The 14,480-nt window shown below is 36.5% G+C and overlaps 1 protein-coding gene across 3 annotated transcripts in view; it reads left to right on the forward strand.

Annotated features, from left to right (window-relative positions):
* The first annotated feature begins 11,467 nt into the window (after positions 1–11,467).
* Positions 11,468–14,480, forward strand: part of LOC110806039 (alcohol dehydrogenase-like 6) — a 41,173-nt gene continuing 38,160 nt past the window's right edge. For 2 of the 3 annotated variants that reach the window (XM_056836833.1, XM_022011678.2), the window contains exons 1-3: positions 11,470–11,743; positions 12,026–12,162; positions 14,018–14,061. In XM_056836833.1, coding sequence (XP_056692811.1) covers positions 11,689–11,743; positions 12,026–12,162; positions 14,018–14,061 — 236 coding nt within the window. In that variant the 5' untranslated portion in view covers positions 11,470–11,688. Of the gene's footprint in view, positions 11,744–12,025; positions 12,163–14,017; positions 14,062–14,480 lie in introns of all 3 variants that reach the window. The other variant, XM_022011679.2, reaches the window with a different exon arrangement.

The raw sequence follows: 14,480 nt of genomic DNA on the forward strand, positions 1-14,480 counted from the left end.
CAAAAATGCGTACTTTTTTTTGTGGGACCAAATTCATTTTATTTTGTTTGAAAGCATATTAATATTTCTTATTTAAGTTCGAAATTAACTTATTTATTTGAAACTTTTAGTTTATTCGAATTAAGTACGTTCTTTTCTTTTCGAATTAAATTAAATATATTCGAAATATATATATATATATAAAATCTTTTTTTTATCTATTCGTTTATTATTTATTCGTTTAATAAAATTATTTCTTACTAATCGTTCTTGTTTTATTCTTTAAATTCTTCAATGTTTGACCTATTATGATTTATTATGAGAGATGGGTAATATAGGAAAGAGCATATAGAATAGAAACATGATGTCTGCATTAAATAGTTAGTTCAACATGATTGTATTTTCTCTACTTGTTAAATGTCTATGTCTTTCTTATGCTTTATGATTGACATTGTTCTTACTTATTGTATTATGGGATCGTACGGTAAGCCGAGAGTACTAATTAATAACATAAGGACTATGTTTAACTGTTATAGATAACTAACCATGTCTGGCATAGAAGAAAATAGAGTAGGGAGCCACTCCAACCCTATCGTTCTGAGCGATGATGAAAATGTGATGAATCAGGAATCTGACAACGATAGAATTGAGCGAGAGCGCACTTGGCGCGAGACAATGAGAGTAGGTGTGTTTGATAGTGATGATGAGTCAATTCGTGAGTATGACCGTGTTGTAGGTCAAACGAAAAGGGATATCTATAATGCTTTTATGAGGGTTGAAACTTATTCTGAACATGAAGAAAGCGAGGACAAGGACGAGCCTCAACTTGAAGTTCCGCGGAGATCCGCAAGAGGAATAAGACGAGTCTATTATTATAATGCTGACGATGAGGATGAAACTGAAAATGATCTTTTTATCTCAGAAAACTACGATGAGTCAAAAGATAAAAAATGACGATGTTTCTCTCTAGATTGTTTATTTATTTAGTTGTGTTTGGGAATAAGGTTGGACAATTCGTCCAACAATTGTTTATGTTTATATCATAGAACTTTTTATTTTATTTTGAGGACAAGTGTTTTGTTAATATTTAGGGATTGTTATAAAAATTCTTTTGAGGAATAAAAGTTAGATCATTGATTATCCAAAGGATCAAGAGTTTATTTTGGGACGCAAAGGGAATGTTTTCTTCATTATTCTGCCTTATTATTCGTGATGATTGAATTTATTCCTTGTTTCTCAGTTGAATGTCCTGTATGCGAATATCATTCATAAATAATTGTTTATGTTATGTGAATTCTGAATGTTGGTGTGATATTACATTGCTAGGATAATGCTAAGTAAAGTTTTGAACCTAAAGTGGAATATATTAATTTCAGGTCGTGTTATAGAATGGCCAACAATAATGACTTAGTTGTTGCTATTCGCCTCTTGGCAGAAAAGCTGACCCAAGAGAGAACTGAGCGTCCCAATTCTGCTGGGGACATGTTTGAGAGACTAGCCAAAGTTAAGCCACCACACTTTAAGGGGCAAGTTGATGTTACCTTTTTAGAGAACTGGGTTAGAGAGTTTGAGAAATTGTTTGGGGTTGTGAACTGTCTTGAGAACATGAGAGTGGGTCAATTTGTACTATACTTGGAAGATGAAGTTGATTTATGGTGGAGAGAAAATGGGGCTAGACTTAGCGCTGTTGAGGGATTCAATTGGTATTCGTTTGTTACTACCTAAAGGAGAAAGTTTTATCCTCCTTTTATGAGAAAGAAAAAGGCACAAGAATTCATAAACCTTAGGATGGGAAGTATGACCATTGCCGATTACTATAGCAAATTTATAGCACTGTCGAGGTTTGCACCTGAGGTTGTAGCTACAGGGGAGCTATAAGGCTCAGAGGTTTGAGCAAGGGTTGACCGATGAGATCCAGTTGGGATTAGGTGGAGAAACCTTTACATCTTTAGATAATGTGTATGAGAGAACCACTCATATTTATGGTTTGCAGTCTAGAAGGGACAAGAAAAATGTTGTTGGGAGAAAAGAAAAGAGTTTAATGCTGGGGAAAACCAAGGGAATTTTAAGAGGAATATGAATGAAAATGGGAATGGGAATGGAAATGGAAACTTTCAAGAAAAGAACAAACAGGGGCACAACGATAGGAACCAATCTGAGAGAGTGTATCACTGTAAGATGTGCAATAACAACCATCCTGGTAGGAATTGTAAGGTGGATTTTAGTGAACTGTAACTATTGTCAGAAAAAGGGGCATAGGGAGTATGGGTGCTTTACTAAGCAGAAGAGAGAGCAGAATGGTAGTGGGAGTGGTAACCAAGGGAAACCAGGGTTTAACCAATCCGAAAATTAGAGTTCGAAGCCTATAGGGTCGCAAAATAACCAAGGAAACCCCAATAAGTCTGCCAGTGAGAAAAACAACCAGAATATGGCTCCGGGCAAACTGTTCGTGATGAGTAGAAATGAAACCGAACATTATGCAGACGTAGTTCATGGTACTTTTTCTATTAACTTCGTGCTAGTTAAAACTTTGTTTGATTCAGGGGTAATTCATTCTTTTGTTTCGTTAATTGTTAGTAAGAGTCTGAATTTAGTAGATTTGAGGTGATTGATTTACCTGTTAGTATACCTACTGGTGCAACCTTAAGGTTTACCAAGTTATTTAAGAACTTGCCTTTGAATATAAAATATTGTGTTTTTCCTTCTGATTCGATAGAGTTTAATCTGGGAAACCTAAATGTAATTCTGGGAATGGATTAACTAAGCTTGTACAAGTCTAAGGCAGACTGTGAAATTCAGAAAGTAAGTTTAAGGAACCCTATTGGAAAGTTGACCTCATGTAGACGTTTTGAGAAGTCAAAGAAACTTTAGTTATTTCTGTAATGCAAGTGAGGAAATTGATGATAGAGAGTGTGAACTATTTTTCTGTAGTGTGTTAGAGGTGAGTAAAGAAGTTGGAGTGAAAATCGAGGATGTTCCCATTGTGATTGGATTCATTGATGTGTCTCACGTGGAATTGCAATTATGTCAACTGCTAGAGCCCTTGAGTTTGTTATAGAGTTAAATCCTGGAACGACATCTATATCCAAGGCACCTTATAGCATGTCACCTCGTGAAATGAGAGAATTAAGACACAATGGCAAGAGTTGTTTCGTTAAGGTGTATATTAGGCCTAGTGCATCACCGTGGGGAGCTCCTGTGTTGTTTGTTAAGGAGAACGATAAGAGTATGGAACTATGCATCGATTTTAGGGAACTAAACACCATCAAGAACAAGTATCCCTTGCCTAGGATAGATGACATATGGGATCAATTGAATTGGGAGAGTGTGTTCTCGAAGACTGATTTGTGTTTGAAGTACCACCAATTGAGAATAGCTGATAAGGGCCTAAGACCTCATTAGGATTTGTTATTGTCACTATGGGTTTAGAGTAATGTCTTCTGGGTTAACCAATGCACCTTCCATAATTATGGATTTGATGAATAAGATTTTCCAAGAATTCCGAATTAAGTGCGTTATTATGTTATTGATGATATCCTGATTTATTCAAGGAATGAGAAAGAGCATGAAAAACACTTGAGGATTATTTGGAGACGCTTAGAAAGAATCTAGTTTTATTAGATGAAGTATACAAATCTTGAAGTCATGTGTGTATAAGTGACACCGACGGAAAAGTGAAGGACTAAATTGATTGAAAACTACGTTACGTAAAGGAATAAATTTAAGAGAAGATTCGAGTGGTCCAGGATCGTTAGAAATCATTTGGTGTCTTGAAAAGATGAAAGGAAATATATGAATTGGTGAAAGAGCTAAGAGTTGTGCCCAAAAGTTATACATCCATGAAAGGAGTAATGAGGTTTGGTAAAAAGGAAAAGTTGACTAGAAGGAGTCTCTGTAGATCCTGCTAAGATTCAAGCTGTGAGTGAGTGATCTATTCCAAGAACGTGTCCAATATCTAAAGTTTTGTAGGCCTAGATGACCATTATAGGAGGTTGTGAAAGACTTTTCGAAGAAAGTAAAACCATTGACCAATTTGTTGAAAAAGGAATCGAAATTCAAGTGGAGTGAGAAATGTGAGGAAGCTTTCCAGATTTTGAAGGAGCATTTGACCTCCGCACTCGTTGTCGCGTCAGTTGAAACCTTATGAAACTAATTACCCTACTCATGACCTAAAGCTAGCTGCTATTGTGTTATCTGCGAATATTTGGAGACATTACCTTTATAGGGGAACATGTAAGATCCTTACCAAGCACAAAAGTCTGAAACTTTGGCAATAAGGTCCTGTTGAATCTTGGGGACAACATTGAAAAAGAGTACTGCTTTCCACCCTGCAACTGATGGTTAGCCTGAGAGGAGTAACCAAGCTATGGAATATATGTTGAGAGCATGTACTATTGACTTTAAAGAGAAGTTGGGAGATCATTTAGATTTGATTGAATTTTCGTGCATCAATAGGTACCATGCGGGCATTACGATGTCACATGTTGAGGCATTGTGTGGAAAAAGTGTAGAAGTCCATTTGCTGGAATGATTTGAGTGAAAATATTGTATTCGGGACACGATTCGTTGAAGTAGAAATACCCAGAGTTATTCCCTGAGATGAGTTACGAGGGCGTAACTCGTTTTCTTTAAGAGGGGTAGATGCTCATTTTTAGCAACTTATACATGTTGGTGCAAAGTAAATAGATTCTCCGCATAAGAAAAAAGTGTTCATGAGTAACACAAGCAACCTTAAGTTGGCAAAAGAGTGCACATGAGCGGCACAAGTACTTCTCCAGTAAGAATAAGTTGAAAACTTTAGAGAAATGGTTGAATTTTCGTGTCAAGTTTCGGGACGAAACTTCTTTTAAGAGGGGTATATTGTAATCCCCCGTAAATTTATAAATTTTTTTAATATATTTTAACGTATAGTTATTTATATTTTAATAGAATTTACGAATTTTAATAATAAATATATAATTAACGTATATTTATTTATTACATTTTGAATATTTTTAACGATTTACGAAATCATAATAATTTTAGAATTTTACGTTGAGAAGAATTCGAATTACGAAAACACGATCGATTGAATTTAGAAAACAATCCTAACCATTTTGGATTCAAACAACCTTAATCCTAATCCTAGCCCAAATTGATAAAGCCCAAAATAAGTAAGCTCATAATTCCCTACCCTTGTTTCAAATTCACGTGAAACACATCTCAACCTCTCCTTCACGTAAAACATCTTCAAACACCTCCTTCTTCTTGCTTCAACATCCACGGGAACACGCACAAACCCTGCCCTCTCCTTGTCGCCGCCGTCCATCCAATCACGCCGGACCACCGTCGTCCCTCGCCAGCCGCCGGTAATACTCCTACTTCCTCCTCTCTTTCGTCTTTTTCTCCCTTTTGTTTCGTTGCTTGCTTCCCTCACTCGTACTTCTGTTTTCGCACAGCCACCGAAGTTCGCCACCTACGCCCAGCCACACACCACCGTGTGCGACTCAGCCGCCAGCCCTCCTCCGTCGGGTATCTCCTTTCCTGTTTCGTCGTCTTTTTCCTTATTTTCTTTCTTGATCCTTGCTGCTTACTCCTCCCCTTTTAATCGTGCCCTTGCCTTTTCCGCACAGCACTACCGTCGTTCGGTCGTCGTTCGGCCGTCGTTTAGCCACCACCGCACCTCTGCGCCGCCAGCCAGCTCTTCTCTCATTCTCACTTTTGGTTATTTCTCAAACCCTTAACAATAATTAATGTTTACATTTATATTTTATTAATATAATTCAGGTTTTTCTTGAATTAAATTATAGATTTTATGAGTTAATTATGAAATTCAGATTTTATGTTTTGCATAATTAAATTATTAATTTTCAGATTATACAATTTGATTGAAATAAAGGTTTTAATTATTTGAAACATGAATTTTAAGGTTTTAATAATTTTAAAATCATGGTAGGATGATTATAGATTATTAAAGTTATTATTTTTATGATTTTAAACATGTTGAATATATTTTGGAGTAGTTTTAAACTATTTTATATTGCTGGAAATTGTAAATTGCGTGTTATATTGGAATTTATGATAATTCGTGATCATTAGTGAAGTAATTACTATGATAGGAGATTTAGTAGTTAAGTTTGGATATTGAGGAATGTTCTAAATATGTTTAGGATGTATTTAGAATACTTGATTATTGCTGTGAATTATTGGAAGTTGATTGGGAACCTTTATTGGTTGTTTTAGGCGGAAAATTTTGTGTATACGACTTTTGAAATCATAAAAGTGGTCTCTCAATTTGTTTACACAAGGTACGTACATACCTGTGTGCTTGGAATGTGTGTTATTTGTTGAAACCATGTTGAAATTTGTTGATGAACTTGGTTATGTTGGAATTACATGTTTAATATTGTTGGATGGACATGTTGAACATATATATTTCGTTATGAGAATTATAGCATGTTAGTATGGATGATTGATTCAAACATGTTGGTTGAGAAGACTAGATTATTTTATATATATTGATTCAGATCGAGTGGTCGTTGTTCCCTTTTAGCTTTTCACTACTTTATGAGGGCCGAAGACCTTGTTTAGTAAGTTGAAACCTTATACCCATGTAGAGGGGTTGATCAGTATTAAAGGAAAGGTTGGATTAATTGGAATAAGTCTTGATTGACATCTCTGTGATCACTTACTTAATTCCAAGATAAAAACAGTGGAGAATAATTGTTGATTGTATGACTTATGTGATTGTTGAGTCATAACAGAGTTTAATCTGTAAATCATGTAAAGTGAAACTGAATAGCAATAGCTTTAGAATGTGCACGTCTGAAGTGACGGACAAACAGGAGTTGGGGTTCATGGTGGTAGCCCATGGCTTTTTCTGGGACCGGATTGATCACCGTGTTCTATTTTATTCAAAAGTTCCTCGATATCGCAGGTCACTGAGGTTACGGAGTCGCGCCCGTACCTCTTCTTCCTTAATGAAGACTTCTGGTTGGACAACTCGGTCCATTGACTATTTCAATTAAAATAAATATTAATATTATAAAAGTCTTGTCCAGTCTAGTCTAGTCAAGTGTGGTTTCAAATTATTATGGTTTGGTTGTCCTTATTTACGTCATTAGTATCATGTTAGGATTGTTCGTTTAATAGAATCATGTTAGGATTATTACAGATTTAGTATGTAGTACTCAGCTTTGCTGATTACGTGCTTTTGCTTGTGCATGTTGATCATGGCTATGCCTTATTGATCCTGTGATGACCCAATCTTTGGTGAGCAGTCTCTAGAGATCAATAAGCATTGTCCATTGCAGGTTTGAAGATGATGCATCACTGGGGTTCGGGATCTGGAGAGATTTGTGTAGTCGTTATTTTATTTCATTTTAATTTGGTTTTGTTGAACTTGTTTTAATGGACTTGAATTTGATTTGAACTAATTATGTCGACTTCGGTTTGTTGGTTTTGTTAGTTGACTTATTTAAATTATTAAAATTAGTTTTATGTTTTCCGCTGCAAAATTCTGAATAAGCCGTTACGTTTTCACACGGGCGATAATGCATTGATAATTCTCTACGTTTTATATTAAAAAGTTATTTTAGGAAAGAGAGAATTATCGGGGTGTTACATGGTGTGGCTGGGCAAACAAGCAAGGGCACGGTTTGAGCAGTCAGGAAAAGAGAACGAAAGAGAAGGAGAAAGAACGAAGGAGAAAATAAAGGAGGGACGAGAGAGACTACCGTGCAAAAGGACGGCGGTCAGGCGACGACAAGGTGGTTGGACGGCGGCGACAAGGCTCGCGGTGGTTGCTATGGTTGTTGTGAGAAACCGAAACAATCGAGTGAGGAGAAGGGCAACAAAACCAAACAGAAGAAAGGAGAGACACGAGGGGAGAGAAGGAGAGTTACTGGCGGCGGAGAGTGAGAGAAGCCGGTGTCGTGCAGGGCTTGTGGTGGCGGCGTGAGCAGGTGGCTGGTGGTGGAGCAGTAGCAGCAGGAGGAGAAGTCGTGAAAAGGGAAGGAGGGTTTGAGAGTTTGTTTTTTTCTATTTCACGTGAAGTTGGTGTTCCACGTGAAGTTAAACAAGGGTGAAGAGTTTTGGGTTTATTTATTTGGGCTTTGTCAACTTGGGCTAGGATGAGGATTGAGGTTGTTTGAATCCAAAACCGATTAGGATTGTTTTCCAAATTCAATAGTGTATTCGTAATCCTAATTCTTTTCAACATAGAATTCTAAAATTATTTTAGATTGCATAAATCGTTAAAGTATTTAAAATGTAATAAAATGAATATACGTTAATTATATATTTATTTCTAAAATTCGTAAATTCTATTTAAATATAATTAACTATACGGTAAAATATATTAATAACATTTATAAATTTACGGGGGATTATAGCCTCGATCTTGCATACAACAACTCAAAGAAACCGTTAGCAATGACAATTACAACTAAAACAAGAACTAAATTGGTTAAACTAGACTTGACATTAAAGCTAAACTCAAAAACAACAAATGTTCGCCGGCAACGACGCTATTTGGATAAGGCGATTTTCGCGTCGTTATACGATAACCACCCAATCAAATAATATTTGTAAAACACCTAAACTATCCGACTATATCAAATATAGCGGTAAGCATAGGGATCGTCCCAAGAGAACGGAGAGATTGAGATTAGCTAACCAAGCTATGAATTAAACTAACAACTAGTTAGAAGGACGAGTTTTGGAATTGTTATGAATTAAACTAACAACTAGTTAGAAGGAGAGATCAAATGTAATAACTAGGGAATTTGGGATAGTCTTGGTTTCATTAGGGAAGGACGAAGGTTCATTCACTTTGATATTGCAAAAATATGACAATTAGGGGAAAACCGGTAAATGTTGCTTTCGCCCCTCTCGGATAGATTGCATTAAGTTGCCTAATCCGAGGGAGAGCTCTCGCATGACCCCTAGACTAGATAACTAACAATTAGAACTAGTTCATCCACATGCTCATTCTAATTCTCAATCTCTTGACAAACTAACATGAAGCATTCCAATCAACTAACTAGAATTAGTATTTGCAACTACTAATCTAACTAGACATGGAAATCCTAATCATCAAATCAAGGTTTAATCACAAAATTATCATGAATCCCTCCTAATTCCCCAAATACTTCCCAAACTTCACCCCTATCCCTAGCATGAAACTACTCACAAGCCATAGAAGCAGAAATTAAGCTAACAATTGAAATTAAGCAATTAAACATTCTAATTGAATTGAGAACGAAATTAAGAATTAATCAATCAATCAAACTTGGAATTCTAAAATTCAATGAAAATGAAAAGAAATTACAAATGCAAAATCAATATTGAAAAGCAATAAAGGAAGAAAAATTATGAGAATGAAAAGATTAAGGAGAAAGAAATTACTAGAAACTTGAGAATCTTTAACAACTTGAAATTGAAATTAAAAAGCAATCAATTAAGCTAAGTGTTTCTCTCTCTAAAATCTAAGGAAATATGAAAATTAGAACTAGAATAGAATGTTCTTTAAAATTATAAAAAGACGTCTATTTATATGCTTTCCTAATTTAGCACAAATTTCAAAGGAAATTCCATCCCCTGTCGCTGTGCGCGCACACAGAATATTTGTGTGTGCACACACAAGAGGGTACGTGGGGCCGCACAATTGACGACGTGTGTGCGCACTAAGCGAAGACCAAGAATCCCCGTCCTGTGCGTGCGCACTAAGCGAAGACCAAGAATCCCTGTCCTGTGCGTGCGCACAAAATAATTGTGCGCGCGCACACTTGTGAGTCTGCTGCAGTTTGTTGAAGGCCTTGAAAATGCTTGTGCAAGCGCAAACATTCTAGAAGAGTTCCTGATCAGTTTAGCATTTTGTGCGCGCGCACAGGTTGGGCATGTGCGTGCGCACAAATCTTTGAGGAGTTCCTGATCGATTTTCCGAGTTTTGTGCGCGCGCACAATGTCTTGTGTGTGCGCACAGGCTCTGTTTGCTGCACTTCTTCCTTTGAAACTCCTCGTTTATTCCAATGTAACCTATACAAGATCAAAGTAGAAAGAAGCATATAATTGTACATAAAACTATACAAAATCAAGCAAAAAGTAGCGAAAAAGACAAAGAATACCTAAGCTAAGAGAGACATAAATGCCGCTCATCAAAAACCTACCTTTAGAAAGGGTATATGGTAGGCAAATTGTCCCAAACTACTAAGGGACCAACAAAAAAGTCAGGCCCACTCAAGTCACAATCCCAAGAAGAAGAGACAGAGCTGCCCCAATGATGGAAAAGCCTAGGAAAAGCGCAGGCCCAGGAAGACCAAAATTCCAGCGCCAGATACAAATAAGTTAAGAACATGGAATAAGTCAAGGTTTCATTAGGGAACATGGAATAAGTCAAGGTTTCATTATCCTTGGCGCTTAATGTAGCCCTAGACTTAGTAGCCTAGCAGTAGTTCGTAGCATTCTCTCATGTATTAAAAAACTTCCGACAATTACGTTAGTGTGTTTTCCAAGCATTCAACCATGGAGGTACATTTCTTCATGAATTAATGTTTGTCCAGTTTTTATACGTATCGATCAATGATATTTGTTTCACTTTGTATGCGGTTTCCTTAAGCATTTCATTTCACATTGACTTTGTCATAAAAAGGGTTATATTTTGGTGATTTCTTACATAATTACTCGTTCACGAGCGAGGGTTCTACATAATAAGGCCAACCGTCCTTAAGGGCAATACCCCTAGGCATCTTTATCGCCCTACATGATGAGTGCTATTGCTTGTTCGCGTATAACGTCAACAATTGCATTATCCAATAATTATGTGAATCGTAGTAGAGACCGAAAGTGGGTGAGTTGATACATTACCGACCGATAACCTTGTCCCCGTATCCATCTTTGATTCATGACCATTTTGGAGTCAAGTTCTCTTAGAATTTGATAGGAGTCTTTATGTGGATATGTCCTTAATTATTTTTTCCCTAAACGTCCCTTTCGAATTCCACATAAAGGTTTATGGATCTCCCAAAAAAATCCGTTGGTGAATCTCTACTTTGGCCGTATTCGTTGACCGATTCGCAAACAAGTCAAAACCAACATTCCTTTAGTCAAATTCTCCCTCAAAAGGACGTCCTACGAAAAAATAGTTTTCGTGGGGTATGGGCGTAAAAATACCCCCTACACCACCAAGCGTTCCTAGTGCTTTCTTAAACAAGAGTTATACTCATACTCCAATGTATAAATAAAGAAATGATTTGATATTCTAACAATCTGAGACATTTCTCACTTTACACTTTTTACTTTTCACTATTTTGTTTTCTCAACGAGAATTTTCGACAAAGTAAATAAAACTAAACTTAACTAAATGGTATATGTTGAGTTGAATCGGTGTCGGTTGAGTTTGAGTTGGGTAACCCGTTCAGTTCAGGTCTATCTTCAAGTCAGATCAAGTTCGATAATATCTTCAGGCCAGATCAAGTTCGATTTCTGATTGAGCTCGGGTCAATAATTTCGGAACAAGTGAATTTTTCTGATGGAGTTATGTTACCTACCCACCCCTATATGTGAATAGAACATGGTGCCTACTTCTGCTGCTCCATTGACTCACTACAATCAGCGCGATCGCTAATCACAATTTCACAAATCACATCTTCATATACCCAGTCTTCTTCTACTATTCCACATTCAGCAACCAAATTCTTCAGTTAATCCTCACTTTAATTATTCTGCAATATGTCATCTTCCACTACAACCATCAATCGATCATCTCAGGTTATTACCTGCAAAGGTACATTCTAATTATTACCTTTGTAATTTTTTTTTTCTGAATTTTCAAATACATAATTTTTTGTCTGTATGTGAACAATTTTTAATCTAACTAATGTTGTAATTAAATGTGTTTTTGTTGCTATGTTATAATTTAAGTGTTAATTAAACCATCAATTGTGTAAGAATTAGCTGCATTTTCTTCCATGGTAGTGAACTTGTTGAATACGGAGTACTTGGTAAAAATAGAAAATTAGCTCTGTTTTTTTGATTGGATTGGTTTTGGTCGGATTGGGGGTTGCAGCGGCGGTGGCATGGGGACCAGGGAAAGAGCTGGTGATGGAGGAAGTGGAATTGAGTCCGCCGCAACCCATGGAAATTCGGATCAAAGTTGTGTGCACGTCTCTTTGTCGAAGTGACGTCACTGCTTGGCAATCGCAGGTGCTTCTCTTTCCATCTTTTTTTCTTTGTTGGTTGAGGAATACATAAGACAATTCGTAGATTTGTTACAATAGAAACAATGCTCGCGTATTGCTAGTTATTTTAAATTATGTGGATTAGTATTTTCGAAAAGTGCAAATGTTCCATTTTCCAAACATTAAAAAAAAAAATACTTCGTATGATTTTATAGAATTTTGCATAAATATGTATCTCGGACACGGGTTTGTATACCGTATAATGTCAATTTGGCGATTTTGTGAAAATTTTGCACAACTTCGGCCATAAATGAAGTGTTGAAGCGTTCATACCCATGACGCAGAGTGTTGAGGATCGTACAAGTACTTGAGGTGAATTAAAGAGTCTGAGTAACATAGTTTTTGAGGGATAAGCTCTTTGGAGGCGGATTGGCTCTCTTCGGAGTTCGGAGTGACGGAGTCGGGTCGTCTCCTAAAGTGAACTCAAGTAAACCTCAATGCAATCTTACTAGTTTAAACTAGAAGAATGCAAAAGCTAAGAAAAGTGGTGAAAAAGTAAGCTGTTATATTTCGCTGGCTACATTTAGCTAATAACTTTACCGTAGACCATGAGACGTCAACATAATTGGCCTAATGATTGAGGTTGAGGGTTTAGTTAATAGTCAGTGGGAAGAATAGAAACACTAGTTACTGTTTAAATAACTAAATACTAGTATGGGTGTTTGTGTGTTACCCTTGCATTGAGGAAAAAAAAGCAGCCATGTGCTCAGAACAGTCCGTTTGTAAGCTTGCTTACAATCTGTGATTTCTCCCACCGGCTCCCAACTTATTCTTGTTTGTTAGTGTGATTATAATGGCTTTCCAATTATCATCATTATCATTACCCCATTGCCTCAAAGAGGCTTCCGCAAGAAGCGGGGTAAGGGGAGTCGGGTGTATGCAACCTTACCCCTGCAATTGCAGAGAGGTTGTTTCCAATTGACCCAAAAGCGATAACGGGACGACCATCTTCTACTTCATGGAAAGGAAGCAAAGAGGTTTTAAGAGCCATTTTGATTTAGTCCATTACATCCCACTACCAAAATAACAAATGAATCTTTGGCTCCATCGGAAATGGACAACAATGGCTTTCCAATTATCCAAAGCTAAAAGAGAGAGAAGGGAAGCGATAATCGTGTTCTAAATCTCCCATCTTATTTCTAAGAAATATGGGGAGGAAAGGCTGCAATGTAAATTGAAAATTTGAAGATGGTCCAGGACTGGAAGAAAGAGTGCATGAGATCTAGTTAATAAAAGGTAACTGGGGAAGTGGCTGACTGCGGTGATAGATCATTGCTGACCTTATGACTTATTTTCTTCCGATGTCTTCATGAGGTTTCTATGCCAAGTTCAATTTGATTATATAATCCGTTTCCTTGCCAAGTTCAATTTGTTGACCTTAAATTTATTTACCTTAAATTTATTTGTATCCTCTGCAAGATTATTAACTTTTTCAGATCTTAGCACGTTTTGAACTTTTCCTAAATGAATGAAACACAGGAAGGATATCTTTACAGCTTACAGGAAGCATTTTTACATAGAATAGACTAATTAGAGTGTTTCATGAAGTAGGAATATAAACTTTTTCTTTGCAACTGTAGTCTATGGCTCCGTTATTGTTTTCATGTACGTTGTTATGTATCAAGTGAAATGTTACATGCGCTGTACAATTAATTATTTTCTTTTCCATGCACGTTTTCTTTCTGCAAAAGTTAAGAATATTGATTGATTAACAGTCATGCAAATTCTCATGAAAAATAAATATCATTGGAAGGGCTATGTTACTTCTGCAAGATAGCAAAAAGATTCTAAGAATTGATGGTCAATTATTGTTCCTGCAGTTAACTCCGATCTTTCCTAGGATCTTTGGCCATGAAGCATCAGGGTACGTACTTATGATTACTTTTGTTGGCGCATCAACTTTAACTAATTGTAAAAACCCAATTTGCAAAGTAGTTTATCTGTTTCTGGATAGCTGAAAAATATTGAATAATACTCCGTAAAAGTGAAGATGGTGTAAGTCACCATGCCTGAAAAGTGTTCTGAAGATTAATTATATGATTTCTAGTTACTATTAGAAGTTGTTGTGTGCTTATATTTTACACTGATTCTAACAGTTTCCAGTGACTTTTTCAGAACTGATAGGGTGTCTTACGCTCACAAGTAGCTCTATTATACATTTCGGTCCTTAATTCTCTGCGCCCTTACATGGCTTTTGGCTAAAACTAAAGATAAATTTTTATTCTGAAATATAAAAGGTGGTCTCAGTGACAGTTATGAAATCAAATTTTTGTCTTCATATCC

The sequence above is a fragment of the Spinacia oleracea genome, chromosome 2 (genome assembly GCF_020520425.1).
Source record: "Spinacia oleracea cultivar Varoflay chromosome 2, BTI_SOV_V1, whole genome shotgun sequence".
Lineage (NCBI taxonomy): Eukaryota > Viridiplantae > Streptophyta > Magnoliopsida > Caryophyllales > Amaranthaceae > Spinacia > Spinacia oleracea.